The sequence below is a fragment of the Antrostomus carolinensis genome, unplaced genomic scaffold (genome assembly GCF_000700745.2).
Source record: "Antrostomus carolinensis isolate BGI_N321 unplaced genomic scaffold, ASM70074v2 scaffold7070, whole genome shotgun sequence".
NCBI lineage: Eukaryota > Metazoa > Chordata > Aves > Caprimulgiformes > Caprimulgidae > Antrostomus > Antrostomus carolinensis.
The window spans coordinates 54,433-69,667 of NW_010286445.1; the positions used below are offsets into that span (position 1 = coordinate 54,433).

At 38.7% G+C, this 15,235-nt stretch overlaps 2 protein-coding genes across 2 annotated transcripts in view; both read right to left on the minus strand.

The window, feature by feature from the left end:
• The window catches only part of LRIT3 (leucine rich repeat, Ig-like and transmembrane domains 3), a 12,295-nt gene extending 10,691 nt beyond the window's left edge, over positions 1-1,604 (minus strand). Inside the window, 2 exon segments of the mRNA XM_029085467.1 lie at positions 2-289; positions 1,489-1,604. Coding sequence (XP_028941300.1) covers positions 2-289; positions 1,489-1,604 — 404 coding nt within the window.
• Positions 1,605-3,058: 1,454 nt separating this feature from the next.
• Positions 3,059-15,235, minus strand: part of RRH (retinal pigment epithelium-derived rhodopsin homolog) — a 14,534-nt gene continuing 2,357 nt past the window's right edge. Inside the window, exons 2-7 of the mRNA XM_010170177.1 lie at positions 9,658-9,848; positions 7,941-8,040; positions 7,081-7,234; positions 6,388-6,556; positions 4,091-4,269; positions 3,059-3,161 (exon numbers count right to left, since the gene is read on the minus strand). Of these exons, the coding sequence (XP_010168479.1) occupies positions 3,059-3,161; positions 4,091-4,269; positions 6,388-6,556; positions 7,081-7,234; positions 7,941-8,040; positions 9,658-9,848 (896 nt within the window). The remainder of the gene's footprint in view (positions 3,162-4,090; positions 4,270-6,387; positions 6,557-7,080; positions 7,235-7,940; positions 8,041-9,657; positions 9,849-15,235) is intronic.

Consider the following 15,235-nt stretch of genomic DNA (forward strand, 5'->3'; position numbering starts at 1 on the left):
ATCAAGAGTCCGTAGGTTGGGCATCTCTGCCAGCGATTCCCAAGGGAAAGTCGAGAGCAGATTACCATCCAGCCGTAGCTCATGCAGTCGTTTCAAGTTATAGAAACTGCTCATATCAATGTTGACTATACAGTTATAAGTTAGCCACAGGTATTTAAGATCTACTAGGTAGTAAAAGGCTTCAGTTGGAATCCTTCGTACAACAGTTTTTTCTATACGAAGTTTTACAGTATCCACAGGAACATTCACAGGGATCTCATACATGTCAGGATCATTACAGAGCACAGACCTAGCATCACCAAAAAAAAAAAAAAAGAGAGAGAGATCAGCATTTCTTACTTAAATGCAAATGCTATTACTTTCTGCAACACTACTAGAAGAATAGAGAATGTCAAATCAAGAACAGTCCTCTGCATTTAAAAATTGAAAAGACAAATGTGGAGTTTCTAAAAAGAATACAAAACAGCAATGATATTTTCACATGAAATCTAGATTTGATTTATTCTAAAGCATGTAAACACAATCTGTCCATCATTCTATTGACAACTGAAAACCAGAAGTCACTGTGTAAGGAATAATACATGCATGTATCTCAAATGGGAACTGCAACCCATCTGTTTTACTAAATTCAGAATACTGGATTACTATTTTCTATTTTTTCTGCATGATGAATGTTCAGAAGTATTTGTCTATATTTACCTTTCAGGAAAGACTGAAAATAGAAAATGTTAGTATATTTCTCTAAAGGAGAGCTTTCTACCCCTCTTTCTGGTTTCTACATAGAAATGACCTGCTTTTTAGAGGTGCTAAGAACTTTCTGCTCCCTTTGATTTCAGTGAAATGGTATTTCTCAGCATTTTCAAGAATCAGTATGTTTCCATTTCTTTGGGGTACATTTTTTGCATATATTAGCCTGAAGATTCCCCTCCTCTCAATAAACCTATGTTTAATTTTCTCTCCCTTTTCTCTATATTCTTCCCCTATTTTACTTTCTCCTCATGCAGCTGTATACTAGATATATTGTGACAATAAGTAGCAATGACAAACAGTATCTCCCAAAATTCACATGACAATACCCAGATCATCAAATTACAAATTATTCTCTATTACAAAAAAAAAATTGTGATTTTCCTGCAGATTAAAAAAGAAGAAACTATTGTATTTATTTAAACCAGAATCACCTTAAAGTAGATAGTTTGTAGACATAGAAAGGACATTATAATAGTAGGAAAATCATGGAGCAGAAAGAAATTGCCTTTTGCAAAACTGACCATTTAGAGTAGCTACTTGCTAAGTGCAAAGCCATAAATCACCATCTGCTCCTATTCAGGAGCGCTGCTAGCCATACAACACCATTGTAAAACATGCCTTTATTTCAACTATGCTAGAACTAATTTGCAATGTAGAGGAATGTTATTTCCAATTTCTTCAACATTTCTCCTTATTTTGCTATAAATTGCCTTTTATAACAAATAATAAAATATATACCTTGTTCCAGTGCCATCACTTCTGCCATGGTAAACACAAGTGCATTGTGAAGGACAAAAACCTTGCGCTTCTTCAAAAAAGCTCATTAGGAGGTAGAAGTAAATAAACAGATACATGGCTTCCTCCCAGCAGAACTCATATGAAAAAATTTGAAAACTTTATTCCTAGGCACTCATTTGCAGTGTGCTACAAATGTGAATGTAGACATCCATTTAGTAACAGCAGATTACATCAGATTAGCTGAGATCTGTAGTTGCTTAACCTTCAAATGTATCTTGAAAGGGATCAGTTAAACCAGCTCATTCTTTATTCTGTCAGAAGAACATACTTTGTTTCAGATCATATACTGCATGTTTCAAGGCTATTTTAATACATAACTTGTAGGGCTAGTCTGTGATAAAATATCTCTTTGCTCCTTCTAAGAAGCAATGCATTAGTTACTGTCCAAGGTTCCTGAATGAAATCTTGTACAGCATGAGGATATAGCATGGCATTTTCTTTAATACTAAAAATTAAAAATTAATAGAAAGCCTAGATTCCAAAGCTTTAAAAAAAACATGTAAAAACAGGTTTTTACCAAAAACCCACCTATATTTTAAACAAGTTACATACTACAAGCCAAACTTCAGATGCATGCATACATAATAATAGAAGACATTTATCCTCAGAATCTGAGGATCATCAAGAGCGTGTATACTACTATTCATAAATAGATCTATACACAGTCATCTTTTCTATCCTGAATAAAAAGGTATTTTTTGAAAACTACACAACAGACCTATATAACCATGAGATTCACTTAGAAATTATGAGAAATGACCATAAATATTTAGTCAGTTTTACATGCCTTCCAAATGTCAAGCTTTAGGGTGCATTTTTTCTCATTTTGAGGATTTGCTGTGCATTCACAAGCACTAAAAATGTACTACTACTAAAGTAAAAGCTGTCTTTCCTACAAATTCATCTGGTTGTCTGAGCCAACACTTTAAAAATACATTAAATATCCTGAAATGCCTTCAAAATCCTAAAAGCTGGTAATTCTATAGGGTTTGGCTACATGTTTTGATATCTTAGCATACTCACAGAAGCAGAATTTCGCAAAGCATATCAACATGGACACATATACAAATATATTCACACTGCTAGAATCCAGAATATTTCAAGTCTGGAAAATTTTCAAGTGAAGTTGATGGAAACTAATTCATGAAAGGAATTACAGGTGCAAAATCTCTGTCACTAAACTTAAGCACTTCCTGCTTCAGTTTCTCCCTGCCCCTGTGTCACCTTGTCCAACCCTGTAAGAGTCACAGTGACCACTTCACTAGTCTCTTTTGTTTGGGATAGATACATTGGGCCAACAAACCTCACTCTAAAAAACTAAAAAGTCTTCGTGGTTTTTGTCTTTTTGTCTTCTTAACCTATCTAAAAAGATTACAGTGATTAACAGAAAACAGCTGGCTAGCTGGGGCAGATTATTATTCCAAAAGATTAATCTTCCAAAAGATTAATGAACTTTAACCCAGATTTCACTCCTTTCCATGTAATTTACGCAGTCAAATGACAAATTCTATTAAGTCAGTGCACTTTGAGATACCCTCATGGGGAAGGCATTGTTTACAGTTATCTCTTGTCTTGTCTTACATCGCACCATTGCCAGGATCGCCCTTCGAAACCTGCAAAGGACGAGAAAGGGAAAATAGATTGATAGCTGGAGAACCAAATACTAAAGCAAAACTGTGTAAACTGGTATTACACAGTTAAGTATTACAACAGTTTTCAATTTTAGTAAAATTTATGTAATAAAAAAAATGGTGTATTTGGAATTCAAAAGGACCTGAGTCTTTTTCACTTCCATGTACAGCAATAACTCGGTTAAGTTCAGTTTCTTCTACAACAGGGGTCACAACAGCTTTTGCTTATCCCAGGACAGGGCTTAGCCACAACAACTTACAGAATGGGGAAAAAAACAAGATTGTCTTTTAATTGACTCAACAGGATTAGATAAATTCATCTAGATAGAGATCACATGCTCTGCTTCTAGGTTGGCAGTAGAGAACGGAAGGATGCCTCTTTGCAAAGTCCCGCTCTCAGCCAGAGGCACGGGCTTGGTTAGAGCTTTTGATATGTTTGCTCAAAACAGAAGAATAGGCTTAGCTTATTTACTTTAACAAAAAGTGGCAATCCATCCTAATCAGTCAGAATATGACACATCCCAAAACAAGCAAGGAAATATACAGAAGTTACAATGTCACTAAGCCACCACACATTTTGGCCAGTCATTTAAAACCAGTCTGCTGCTGATGCAACCCAAATTCTGTAATTAGTCCCTTTGAGAAACCACAAAGGGACTCGCAAAACTATCTTACAAAAGCTTTGTTAGTATGTTCTCAAAAATCTTTATCAATTCTTTACGATCTGAATATGATAAAAAAAAATTATTTTAGACTTTCCTGTTCAAAAAGGTCATCTTTGGTAAATCAGCAGTGGCTTACCCTTTGATCTCTTCACTAATCAGTTTGTCATAATTTACAGATGATCCTTCTATAGTTAAATGATGCGCTAAAATCATGAAGAAGACTGGTACTAAATTATGAACACTTACTTTTTGTTTGCAATGACATAAATGCAGGGATTATAGAACGTGGAAGATTTTGCAAACAGAGGAGCTATGATGGCCATTGCAGGAGAAATTTTCTTTGGGTCTCCAAAGGAAGACCATAAACACACAATAGAATATGGAGACCATGCCATCATGAACATTACAATCATCACAACAGACATCTGTAAAACAAGAGGAACAGACACATAACCAGTATTACCTGAAGACCACACAACCTAACCTCAAAAGTATGTGCACCTATGTGAAAATAGAGCAATTCAGAACCCAATAAGAAGAGGAAAACGAGTACACCTGTCAAATTTTGGCAGGTTATAATGAAATCTCACTTCAGGGATTTAATAGCACATCATATTGCCATGTAATTTGGCATGCTGTTATTGCATTACATACAACCTTCCTTCACAGTGAGCACTACTGATTATGTTAAATCTGTCCACTAGAAGTTTAAATGGCCAGAGAGGACTTCACACATTAATTATGACCACCATAAGAGGTCACTCTGGGATGCTATTACAAACAACAAATAGGAGCAGATAGAAAAATCTAATCCAAACATTTAATAAGGCTGTTAATAAAAGCATTTCATAAGGCTTAACTATGGTACAGTTAAAAAAAAAAAATGTTCTAGAAGACAGGCTCAGTCTATACACTTAAGGAACCCAAAAGTGTCTGCTTGGTTTAATGAAGCATAATAGCTATGATCAGGCATCATACTGAGGAGATATCTCAGCAGTCATGTCTTCTCTGCCTGCCTGTCAGAGAGAACCATCTGGGCACGTTGGGGCTCACATCCCAGAACACACCATGTCACAGCTGGAACTGAACAGTGACAAACTGGGGATAGTGGGAGGCTAGGAGAGGAATCAACTGGGACAGACCCGGGACAGACTTTTCTGGCTTTTGTCAGGGACATGAATCAGTAATGCAAACTGGAACTAAAATCTCAAATTAATCAAGAGGACAAAACAAATAACTAGAAAATCAAACAAACCTGCAGGGCCTTTTGAATGTCCAGGATTCCCTAGTGTTGTTTACCTACACCCTCCACTTACACTGAAATTCAGTCTTTCAGTGATGAGCAAAATGAGAAACAAGAAGTAAATTACTACTTTGTAGGAGCTGTCCTAGAGCATAACCAATGAACACGCTGTGACTCTCTACGCAGAAGATTGCTGTTTAAATACTAACACAATACCTATGGATAAAAATGTGAAGAAAGAACCATTTTGTTTAGAAGTTTAGTGTGTAGAAAGCTTGGAAATTGCTAATTTGTGAAAAAGTAAGCAGTACAATTCTAAAGAAGGATACTGCTTATTTCCAAAGCTTCAATCTTTTTTTTTTCCTTTTTTAAAAAATATAACTCAGTGCCTTCAACTGCAAAAGAGGAAAAATACATTTTATTCACAAATGTGAGCTTAAATTTAAAACTTAATTGTCAGTTCCAAGCATTCTGAAAGTTCTTCAGAAGAGCAAAATGCTCAAATTATTCTTTTTAAGTAAAAATACAATTTTTCAAAATTTAGCAATTAAAAAGTTGTCCAAGGAATGTTAAGTTTGCATTGATAAGTAATTCAAAATCCTAAGTACATACTCTTCTGTCCAATTCTCTCTCACTTTTTTTATTATGCCAGACCATAAATCATATCCTTACACAAAATGAAAGGAGTTACTGAACTTCAAATTTTCTCAAGGACTTTTCTATGTTAAAAGAATGTCAGCCTTCCAGGCAGGATATATGATTTCATGCCATAATTCACATTTTCTACTGTTTATGTAAGAAAGAGAGAAGCTTAACAGACTGAAAATAACAAGGGATCAGAATCACACAGCTTGGGAGCTAGGAAATACACTTTTATTTCTAGGCCATGAGTTCAAATAAGAATTGACCATTCCATTTCAGACCACATACACCTGTGAACCTAGCAGAAAGCCTAAGGACTCTGCAGGCACGTAGAGTAAAAGTCTTCCTAGGACACCGCTGAGGTACATTTGTATGTAAAGACAGAGGGCAGAGGCAAAGAAAATTCATGTTGTTCCCAGCCTTCAAAGTACTTATTCATCTGGAAAGAGTATTAGGGCAAAAGTAAATAATCTAGTGTCAGAAGTCAAGCCAAGAATTTTCACCAAGGCTAAATTTCAGTTAATATTTAGCACGAAAGGAAAAGGGGGGATACAGGAAAGAAATGCTTAAACGGCTGCACCATTCCTTTGCCCCTAAGACTTTAACACAAAAGAATATGCTTAAAACAAAACATGTCCTCCTTTATCATATCTCATACCTTTGTCACATCTACTTGGTCAGACCAATCTATGTTGATGCTCTCCAGGCAGCTACTGCTGGCATATTGTTTCATTGTCCGAGAAACATTGTAATAACAGTAAAACATGACTGTTAAGGGTACAACAAAATTAACAGCAATTACACTCATTGTGTAGGAAACAAAGGACCTGATAAGACAGAAAAACAAAACACAGTAACTTACAAATAGTCATTCAGGAAAAATTACTAAAGAATTTTATATTTTGATTTGATTATGAAATTTTAAAACAAGTTTTTAAAGAATTAGGAAAATATTCTTCAGCTTTATTTTTTTATTAGCAACTCTAAGTCTTGCATTTTTCAAGCACAGTTCAATTCCTATGTTTTTTCCTACACTTGCTCTATATTATTTCCATTGTTTTAAAATGGTTTTTATAAATTAGGCTTCACAGAATCACAGAATGGTGGGGTTGGAAGGGACCTCCAGAGATCATCTAGTCCAACCCTCCTGCCAAAGCAGGTTCACCTAGAACAGGATGCACAGGAAAGCGTCCAGGCAGGTTTTGAACATCTCCAGAGATGGAGACTCCACAACCTCTCTGGGCAGCCTTCACACTTCAGAAAGAATTTATGCTCATATATCAGTGAATTAAATAATCTTAGCCTTCAATAAGACTGACAATTTAAAATAAAGGGTGAAAGAAAATCTTACACATCATTTTTCCTCCAATTTACTGTGCATGTTGCTCCAGTCGGATCCGGAGCGTAGCTAGCCCAGCCGACAGTAGGCATGGAAGCCCAAAAGACTGCATTTATCCAAGCAGCAAGGATTAGCGTGGCATAGCTACGGGTAGTCATTCTTCTTCCTGCGGCCAAGCACATACAATCACAAACTGTTGCCATGTTTTGCTTCTTTCCAGTGTTAAACTTGAACGACAAGTAGCTTCCAGCAAGCACATACCAAATTAATAATGGTCCTTTCCAAGGCCTGCACTCCCAAACAACGCAGCATACCGGTTTCATAATGCTGAACAACATCTTGAGCTTTCCAGCCTTTAATGCCACTTAAATGCCACCACCCATTCCAACTCACAGCACAGAGGCAATACATGATCCAACCCCATGCCAAAAAGCCTATTATGCAACAGTGCCTTCAAGTACATCTTTGCATGATTGCAGGGGGAGGAATTAAATGTTGCAATACAGCTATAACAGAGAGGAGAGAAAAAAACCCAGTGCAGTGTTAACACTAGAGGCACACACTCCCCTGATAGAGGTCAAAACCTCCTATAGCTAGAGGCTTCTCGTGTGCTTCTGTATATGTGGTCCTCTAAAGACTGAAAACAGACACAAAAATACAATTTATAAACAGAATAACAGCCTAATTGTGAAATTTTCGCTTTCACAAGCGGTAACATCCATGCCAACTATATACCTTACTTAACCAGGTACTGTAGGATCAGATTACTGCTCTAAATTCAAATTATGGACTGTAATTATGGAGTCATTAATGAGAAAAAAAATACAGTTAGAAGCCCAACACTGAATGATTTTTGAACATAAGTACAGTACCTATATCAGGCCTGCAGATTGTCAGGTAACGGTCAACCGCAACAACAGTGAGCAAACCAATACTCGCCATCCCAAAAAAGATATTTAAGGCAGCATAGATCTGAAATTAAAACAAACAAACAAAAAAACTAACCCTTTCTGAGAAATCTTTTAAAGGTGCAAGCATAAATTTTTGGACTGAGTCAAAGGCACTATGACACATTACATTCAGCCAGTGCTCTCTTCCATAAGCAAGGTACTGAAGGAACTAATTCAATGCAGGCAATTTGGAGCTGGCTCATCTAAAATTAAACATTTCAAAAGCAACCTGCTTGCGTGCACATCAGAAATCCTAAGGACAGTAGTCTACAAAGCAAACACACACCATACTTCATTAAGTTAATTTTGAGTTTCAGAGATAAAAATTTTGGGGGGTTCCATTCATATTTTTGATATATGCTCAAGAAACTTGAAGAGCATCTGATTAATCAAAAAAGTTATGGCTCGAGCAAATTTGAGGTCTTGAATTGTCACTATTTCCTCTGTTGTGTAACTACACTTACTTTATGGATACGGTACGCTGATTTTCCCCATCGGCCCCCATTTTTACATGTGTCAGACCTACTGCACAGAGTGACATATGCTGCAATCCCAACATGCTCCAAATGCACCTGCCCAGTTACCCCATGGGCAGCCTGACTGGGAAGGATGACTGGGAGGGCTGTGTTACCACTGGCACCCCAGGAATACAGCACCCTGTGCCAGACCACATGCCACCAGTGGTTATAATAGAACCACATGACATTCAGCCATCTCAGTTCACAGGATTGATTTGGTTTAGGTTGACTCGAATTGTGCTTCAAGTCATCTTAACTCCCAAAGCGTTGGTAGTGAGATTTCACACCAACTCCAACCCACTACAAGTCAGTCCAGATCCAAAGATATTAAAAGTGAGGCTTACTGTCAAACAGTGACTGAATTTTGACCTTGAAATAACCGTGTACTCAAGCAAGTGATGTCAGATTGTTATAAACATCCACTATATAAAGGTCCAAAATGTAGTGTTGCTAATACTTTCCTTCAGTCACGTTTTCAGCATACGCCTTCACATTACTACTCATTTTCCTGGTCACTGAAACCCAACAGTCTTTTCAAAAACTAGATTTAAATCACAGTACACACTGAGCAAATGGCACTATATCTTAGCTATGGAAGTATAATTTTTCAGTCAGTTTATTTTTAAAAATAGAGAGCTATCAAAACTAGGATAAATCTTTAATGGAGACCAATAGCCTTGCACATCTTCATTTTGGATATCCTAATAGTCCCATCCAAAAGAACATGTATTTGACAAGCAAAACTCATCAAGATCTGTTAAGCTCATCATCAAAACAGCAGCCACACCCAAAGTCTTTTAATTATCAAATATGCATGTGCTAGTATAACCTTCTTCATTTAGGGATTTCATTTCCTAAGCCTTCTTAAAGCTACTGTAAAATCTCTAGTTGATATAAGGTTACACTTTAATGTTTTCAGATTATAAATATAAGTTTGGAATGAAATTCACACAAAATCCTATATACAGAAATCATTGACACTGCAGAACACCAGTTTTAGGTCCAGAGTAAAATTTTGCATCTCCATCTTCTCTCTTAAAAGAACTAATATCAGGTAGAGCTACTACTTATCAGTTTGCATTTAAGTGCTCAAAACTTTGTCTCTGACTGAACTGCAATACCTGGCATCCAGTATATCCAAATTTCCAGCTTCCATGCAGGTCTGAGGCAGCAGACATGGGATAACCAATGCCACTAACACCAATGTCAGTAAAAGCCAAGTTGATAATAATTGCGTTGGTCGCTGTCCGAAGCTCTTTGTACTTAACAAAGATGCCTAACACAACAATGTTACTGAAAATGCTTACAATTCCTGTAAAAACAGAAAAAGGAAAACTTTACAAAAGATACACACCAACCAGTTAATATACCTGCAGATGAAAATGCAGCCTATTGTAATATCCAAGTCCTAAACAAGTTTTATTTTCGCCAAGTGCAATTTTGCAAAGAGGACAGACACCTGAAAAGGAGAGAAAAGCTTTTCCAATTAGGTAACTTTCACTTGGATTCAGTAAGGGACAGAAGTGGGGTGTTTTGCTGAACCTGAGACCTGATGCAATGACAATAAGCATAGCAGAAAGTCAAAAGCACCTAGGATTGCAATTCAAACACTCCAGCCACTGAGCACAGTGTTTGTTTTTCCATGGTAAAACAGAATGCAGCTTGGCTTGGTGACTGGCAAAAAAAGCAGGGTTATGATGCACCTGATCTAGTAGAAGGCCCCTGCCATCACCCGAGATCTTCCTTTCTCAACAGACAGTTTCCACAGTGCATTCAGACAATAACCCTGGGGAAAGGGAATGCAGAAGCTTTTGCTACCACTATCATAGCCAGACTTAACTCCCCTCCCTGCTCACAAGGTTCCAATTCTTTGCAAGCATCAGAGTTGGCTCATGTTGCTGCAAATTGTTTTTTCTAAGCCTTGTCAAGCAATCTGGATGATCCACAGAGCCTGGCATAGTAGCATGGCTGCACCGGCACCAGAGCTATTTCCTCCACCTGACAAGCCCTAGGGTTGTGCCAGAGCCATAGTAAAAGTCCAGCAGCTCTGTACTCAACTTGCTCCTGTCTTGGTAACCTGTATAATTTTAAACCTCTTTGGTCTGGCTTGACTCAAACTGTGTCTGAAGTCTATTATTAGGCAGCACAAGAAATGGCCAGTAGTCAAAGAGTTCTAATAAATACAGTAGTAAAGCTAGGAGTGGTGGTGAACGAGAAGCTGAACACGAGGTAATAAATACAGTAATAAAGCTAGGAGTGGTGGTGAACAAGAAGCTGAACGTGAGCCGGCAATGTGTGCTTGCAGCCCAGAAGGCCAATAACCATATCCTGGCTGCATCAAGAGAAGCGTGGCCAGCAGGTCGAGGGAGGTGATTCTGTCCCTCTACTCTGCTCTCGTAAGGCCCCACCAGGAGTACTGTGTCCAGTTCTGGAGCCCCCAATGCAAGAGAGAAATGGAGCAGCTAGAACAAGTCCAGAGGAGGATCATGAGGATGATCCGAGGGCTGAAGCACCTCTCCTGTGAGGACAGACTGAGAGAGTTGGGGCTGTTCAGCCTGGTAAAGAGAAGGCTCTGGGGAGGGGAGATCATATTGCAGCCTTCCAATACCTGAAGGGGGCCTACAAGAAAGCTGGGGAAGGACTTTTCAAAAGGGCAGTTAATGATAGAAAAAGGGGAAATGGTTTTAAGCTGAAAGAGGGTAGGTTTAGATTAGATACTAGGAAGAAGTTCTTCACTGTGAGGGTGGTCAGACACTGGAACAGGTTGCCCAAGGAAGTTGTGGATTACAGCTCCCTGGAAGTGTTTAAGGCCAGGCTGGATGAGGCTTTGAGCAGCCTGGTCTAGTGGAAGGTGTCCCTGCTGATGGCAGGGGGGTTGGAACTAGATGATCTTTAAGGTCCCTTTCAATCCAAACCATTCTATGATTCTATGAAAATGTACCTTCTCCTCTCTTCATGTCCAATCCCTCTGAAATTTGCTTTGGACTTAATGCTCTTTGAGGTGTCCAGGACACTCTTCAGGACCCTGTGCATCAGCAAGGTTTTTCTGATCCTGTTGAGTCATATCAAAACCTTCAGATCCTCCTTTTCTCCTGCTATTCCTCCTTCCCAGCCAAATCCCACTGCATGCCTCTTGGAGTGAGTTAACACGGTACTCCCGCGAAACAGAATATTTTTGTTGTGGTTTTATTCTCTTCAGACTGTAGCCTCTTGCAGAGATATCCAGAGAAATCTTCCATCCTCTAAACTTTTACTAACCCACTATTAATAAATAGCTAATAAGGTTAAAAACTCCCCTTGCCCCTCAGCAGAGAAAGACTCACAGCTCTTCTATCAATAAAATGGAGAATTCCAACATGTTCGAGCAAACACAGCCATTAAAAAATAACTTGTAAATAACAACAGGGCTTTGTAAATTGTTTGTAGATTCCCTAGTCTGATACAGTTGTTTGTAGATCCCCTAGTCTGATATAGTTGTTACAGTATCGCTGAACCAAATCCTAAACTTACAAACATTTTTATAGCCTGTGCACCTTAAATTACAAGTGCATAGCAGAATGTTATTTTGGTAATAGTCTAACACCACATTATCCATGGAAATGCCCCTCCAAATTTTTCTTTTTCTTTTTTTTTTTTTTTAGTTTAAAAAGTTTCACCTATGAATCTAAACACTATAGTTTTCATCATCACAGATCTGCAGCGCAATTCTGTAAGGAGCTTGAGTGAATGACTGTCATACTGAATGTGGACTTCCAAAAGCAGACTCATCTTTCACAGTCACTGCTCATCCTGCTCCAGTCCCCTGGCAATCCATCACCTTCACTGATGGGGTTTCTGCTCCTCTACTGACTCCACCAAAAACCTGACACACACAGCTTAGCTTTTGCTGACGTGCCTCTGTGGAAAGGGCAATAAGGTTTTTACACATTATACAACGTTCTTCCATCTGGCTTCCAATGGCTTTAAATTGGAAAAGGGTAGATTTAGATTAGATATTAGAAAGAAATTCTTTACTGTGATGGTGGTGAGATACTGGAACAGGTTGTGCAAGGAAGCTGTGGATGCCCCCTCCCTGGAAGTGTTCAAGGTCAGGTTGGATGAAGTTTGAGAAACCTGATCTAGTGGAAGGTGTCCCTTCCACAAGGTGCGTTGGAACTAGACAATCTTTAAGGTCCCTTCCAACCTATACCCTTCTATGATTCCATGATCTCTGTCCCTGTCAATGCTGCAGCATGCAGTTAAAAATCTCTAACAACAGTTTATAGTCAGACTACAAATGCACTGCAGTTCAAACAATAATCTCCTATCAGCAGGGTTAGAAAACATTAGGGCAAGAATCAGTTTCAAGTACTTCAGCTCTACAAGTTGAACTTTGGAGACTTCCACTGGTATCAATATGGCAATTCCTTCAAATAATGGAAAGTCTTGTGGATTCCATCGTTAGCAGTCCAGAGGAACACAATCCATAGATTTATAAATACCAGCACACACCCCAGTGAGGCCGAGGCAGACATTACTAGAGTCAAATATGCATCAGAAGTACCATCTGAACCACCATGCTCAGCAAGAGCAATGTTAATACCATGACAGATAGGAAGAAGGGCAGAAAGAAAGCCAGTGCAATCATAATAACATACATAAAAGTATAACAAAGATGATACATGGGCTAATGGGCATTAGGGACAACACTAATTCTTCAGCTTTCAAATGGAGTTTCTTCATTTCAATTTTATAAATTGGTACTTTTATTATACCTGAAACTCACATGAGGAGTTTCACTGCAACATTTCATTAATCACTACCACTCTCCTATATTACAGAAACTCTCTTAACAGATTCAGGAATTTTAAAATCAAATAAGGTAAAGTTATAATTAATTCTTGGCTATCTCCATTTTCTTTTTAAAACCACCAAGCACATCTGTTCTCAAGTGCAAGTCTCCTGCTTAGTACATAAAAATTACATTACAGATGATGTCAGAGGTGCATAACCACATTGAAGCCAACAGCTATCATATTCATATATTCACACATTTCAGGAATGACACTGATGATACAAGTCCCTAAAATGAACAAAAGCAGGGAGCTTGGGATATGATCTGAAACAAACACCACAGTAAAAGCACTTGCAGTGTCAGTTGTCAGCTCTCCTGTTGACAAGGCAGTATGTCATCTCTTGGGAGAGAGGAAGCAAAACAGAATTACAAGTTTATAAAACAGTACAGGCTTCTTATGAGGCATGCTCTAACAGATATTATAGGTACCAAGAATGAAATCAGAAATACAACAGGACTGTAAACTCATCCTCAGGGTGAAGGAAGGATCCTGCCAGACACACTTAAATTTAGTACTTCAGAGTCCAGTCTTAAAATGAAGGAGAGGGAGGGGGGAGGGAACCAAAACAGGGAAGAGAAAGTGGAGACTGCTAAGCCTATATTCATTAAAAATTTTAGCACTGCTAAAACAAATAAATAATTTGGCTGTTAACAGCCAAAAAACAAATAAACAAACAAAAAAACGTTCTGGGGAGGAAAATGTAAGAAAGAAGATGGATTCCATTTTGAACAAAGTGAGAAAAAACATGCAGATTCAAGAGATGCTTTCTTCCTTGTTTTGAAGAATCAGGTCAAGTAGAAGAACAAAAACATTCCTCCAGGCAGCAGTTAAGCAGTGGTCACTAGAAAAAGCAACGAAGCTGATGAAGGGTCTAGAGAACAAGTGTTATAAGGAGCAGCTGAGGGAGCTGGGTTTGTTTATCCTGGAGAAACGGAGTCTGAGGGGAAACCTTATCGCTCTCTAAAACTACCTGAAAGGAGGGTGTAGCGAGGTGGGTCTTGGATTCTTCTCCCAAGTAGGAAGCAATAGGACAAGAGGAAATGGTCTCACGTTGCACCAAGGGAGGTTTAGATTGGATATTAGGAAAAATTTATTCACCAAAAGGGTTATCAAGCATTGGAACAGGCTGCCCATGGAAGTGGTCGAGTCATCATCCCTGGAGGTATTGAAAATACGTGTAGATGTGGTGCTTGGGGATGTGGTTTAGTGGTGAACTTGCCAGTGTGAAGTTTACAGTTGGACTCGATGATCTTAAAGGTCTTTTCCAAATTAAACTATTCTATGATTTCTTAGAGGGCAGGGAGCGCAGACCAAGCCCAAGACTTTCAGTAACCTGAAATCATCAGCTGGGATTAACTCATGTCATTCAGAAAAAGCACATGGATGCTGACAATTGGCCTGTGAAACATTTTAGGATTATGGAGTATTTCTTCAATTAAATGTTGTAGTTTTGTAAAGATGAAGATAAAAACCTCATGTCCTGATCAAGAGCAAAAGAATTTTTTTTAATTTCCTTCTTTAGTAGCCCTGAGGAGAAGGACTTGGGGGTGCTGGTGGATGAGAAGCTCAACATGAGCCAGCAACGTGCGCTTGCAGCCCAAAATGCCAACCATATTCTGGGCTGCACCAAAAGAAGCGTGTCCAGCAGGTCGAGGGAGGTGATTCTGTCCCTCTACTCTGCTCTTGTGAGGGCCCACCTGGAGTACTGCGTCCAGTTCTGGAGTGCCCAACATAAGAGAGACATGGACCTACTGGAGTGAGTCCAGAGGAGGCCACAGGGATGATCTGAGGGCTGGAGCACCTCTCCTATGAGGACAGGTTGAGAGAGCTGGGGCTGTTCAGCCTGGAGAAGAGAAGGCTCCGG